This window comes from Falco cherrug, chromosome Z (genome assembly GCF_023634085.1).
Source record: "Falco cherrug isolate bFalChe1 chromosome Z, bFalChe1.pri, whole genome shotgun sequence".
NCBI classification, from domain to species: Eukaryota; Metazoa; Chordata; class Aves; order Falconiformes; family Falconidae; genus Falco; species Falco cherrug.
Genome location: NC_073720.1, coordinates 63,470,799 through 63,473,365, shown reverse-complemented (window position 1 = coordinate 63,473,365; position 2,567 = coordinate 63,470,799). Strand labels below are relative to the sequence as shown.

Genomic DNA, 2,567 nt, shown 5'->3' with positions numbered 1-2,567 from the left:
TTGCCATCTGCTGGTTTTAATACAGTTAATTATTTTTACCCCAAAAGGGATCTGCAGTGTTTTGGCCCCTGCCTCTGGAGGCAGTTGGTTTTCCTGCCTGTATTTTTGAGATTACAGCATTAAGACACAACATCCACAGTGGAATTTCACTTAATGTGGAAAATTTCATGGCCTGATGGGAAATGAAGGTAGAAAGAGTGAGGATTTTGTGTTGCTGCAGGACAAAAGTGCTGTTGCTCTCTGGGGCTCTGCTCTTCCCATGTCAAACATGGGTGCTGGCTCTTTGCCCAGTCATTGGGAAACACCTGAAGCTCTACTGATATAATGAAACTAATATTTAAGGACAGAAGCACACTGTGCAAGGCTGGAAGGGGCTGCAATGACGGGAAAGCACGAAGCAGTGGCAGACTCCTGCCGCATGTGCGATATGAGCCCAGAACGGGCTGACGCTGGCTTAACTTTGTGTACAAAAGAGGGAAAGGCCGTGCGTCAGGCCAAGACCTGGTTGTGGGAGGTCTTGGTGGGCTTCTCAGGGCGGGAGGAGCTCAGAGAGCACCAGGCCCGTGGGGAAGGTGTTCAGCCGGTGTCAGGCATGGATTGCCTCGCTCGGCACCGCTCTGGTGGGCTGAGGGTGCCGCTGGCGATCGTGCCCGTTCCTCCTCAGCCGGGACTTCAGGGGAGGGAGACCCATGGGGAGAAGGGGAGGCACATGCAGCAGGAGCGGAGGGGTTACGCCAGGCAGACCCCGCTCCCTGTGCAGGCAGCACTGCCCTTACTGCCCAGGGCCTGATTCTGCCCTGGATGTCCTCTGTAACCTGGGTAAGGGCACTGGAGCCCAGATCGGCTTCAAGGCCAGTTCAGCTGCCTAAAATCTCTGGAGGGTGTGAGCCTGGGCTGCACTTTTCCTGTAATAGCTAGATTGGTTTGGCAATTGCAGAGAAAGTGGCAGGATCGCTCCTGCCCCACTCTCCCCTGGGGGGTTTGCTCAGGTCTGCAAGCTGCAGCATTAGCAGAATGAAAAAAAGCAGGTCCTCCAACTTCCTTGCATAAAGGAAGGATGCTCCTGTAAGTTCGGCTAAAGCTGTGCAAATTACAATTAAAGAAATAAACAGGAATGAGACAGCAAAAGGCTGGCTGTTCTGTTTTCTACAGGTGCTGGACCTTGTATCCCCTCCCCAGAGCAGACACATTGGCTTTGCAGTGCCGCTGGCAGCTGGGCAGCCCCTGTGTCTGACAGGTGCTGATTTTGGCTGGGGTGAGAGCACAGATCACACAGGGGATGGATGAGCTCCCACCCTGCCATCCTTATGCCAACATTATCTGCAGAGCACCTCCCTTTGTGGCATAGGAACCACTCGAGCAGGATCTCCCTGGGTGGACTTTCCTACTGGTGGCAGCTGGCAGGTCTTCATGGGAAGTGCCTGGCCTGCTTGCAGTCTGGAGAGTACTCAGCATTGAGTTCATCAGAAAAAAGGTCTGGGAGCTATTGAACTGGAGTATCAGCTTTTCTCTCAGCATTTCTGCCTTCTTTCAAAAGCATGAGTAATAGCTTCCTCTAGTCAAATAAATTTGTAGTTTAGTAAAGGCAAGGAATTATTTTCTGTGTTGTTCTAACACTCAGTAGTTCTGCTTTTTTCTTTCTCTGACTTTTTTTTTATAAGAATGGAGAAATCAGACATTAGTCACACCAACAAATAATTTTTGGATGTGTATGCTTTTCATAATGGGCAGGACTAACTCCAGACAAACCAATCTAGCAGAAAGCAGCAAAAGGCTAACAGCTTAAGTATAGGTCTAGGAGACTCCAAGCCAGTTAATGAACTGTGCAGCTTCTGCTGAAGTCAGAGAGCCCACAAGCAGGGCTTCAGGAGTTTGCAGCACTAATGAGATTTCTGCACTGTGTTCTATAGGTCTGTGGTTCTGCGTGCTTACAATGATGCAGATGAAGCCATCCAGATCCAGAACCTGCTGCAGAATAGATTTTATCTTAAATCTGGAATAATCTTTACAGCAATGCCTTGAACTGAACATGTATTGGAAAACTTAAGTGACGCTGTGAATGGTTCAGCATAGACTATAATGCTGTTGACAGAATTTTTGGAATGTATCTTGGTATGCGTTTCAGTCTTTCACCTCCCTTGTCAGTGCTCTTAACAGCACAAATTACAACTCTGTGTTACCTGTGAGGGCACTGAATAACCCACTTTCCCAGGATAAAACTTTTTGGGTTTGTTTTGAAGGCTGCTAATGCCCTGTAAGAAGATAGTCCTGGCTTTGAAAAACAAGTGGTGGAAATTTTCCACCAGTCTACATACAGGCAACGGTGAGAGATATGGAGGGAGGAAAGGATGAAACAGAAACTAGAGCACTTGTCATGGTGAAAAACTATGAAGGCAGACCATATTTAGAATAAAGCAGAAGTGATATTCCTTGCTTTTGTTTTATAAAGGAAGGGAAACTCTTCTTTTGACAAAACTAAGGGTAAAGTTCTCTGCCAAGGCATGTTAATTAAGTACTGCTGAACGCATGCCATATAGGAAGGCATGCCTATCACTGTGTCTACTTAG

At 47.8% G+C, this 2,567-nt stretch overlaps 1 protein-coding gene across 1 annotated transcript; it reads left to right on the top strand.

Moving 5' to 3' along the window:
• Positions 1-379: 379 nt before the first annotated feature.
• On the top strand, positions 380-2,327 carry TICAM2 (TIR domain containing adaptor molecule 2). Its single transcript, XM_055698310.1, is given in 4 exon segments — positions 380-620; positions 1,889-2,090; positions 2,092-2,224; positions 2,226-2,327. Coding segments are annotated over 4 exon segments (678 nt in total).
• The last annotated feature ends 240 nt before the right edge of the window (positions 2,328-2,567 follow it).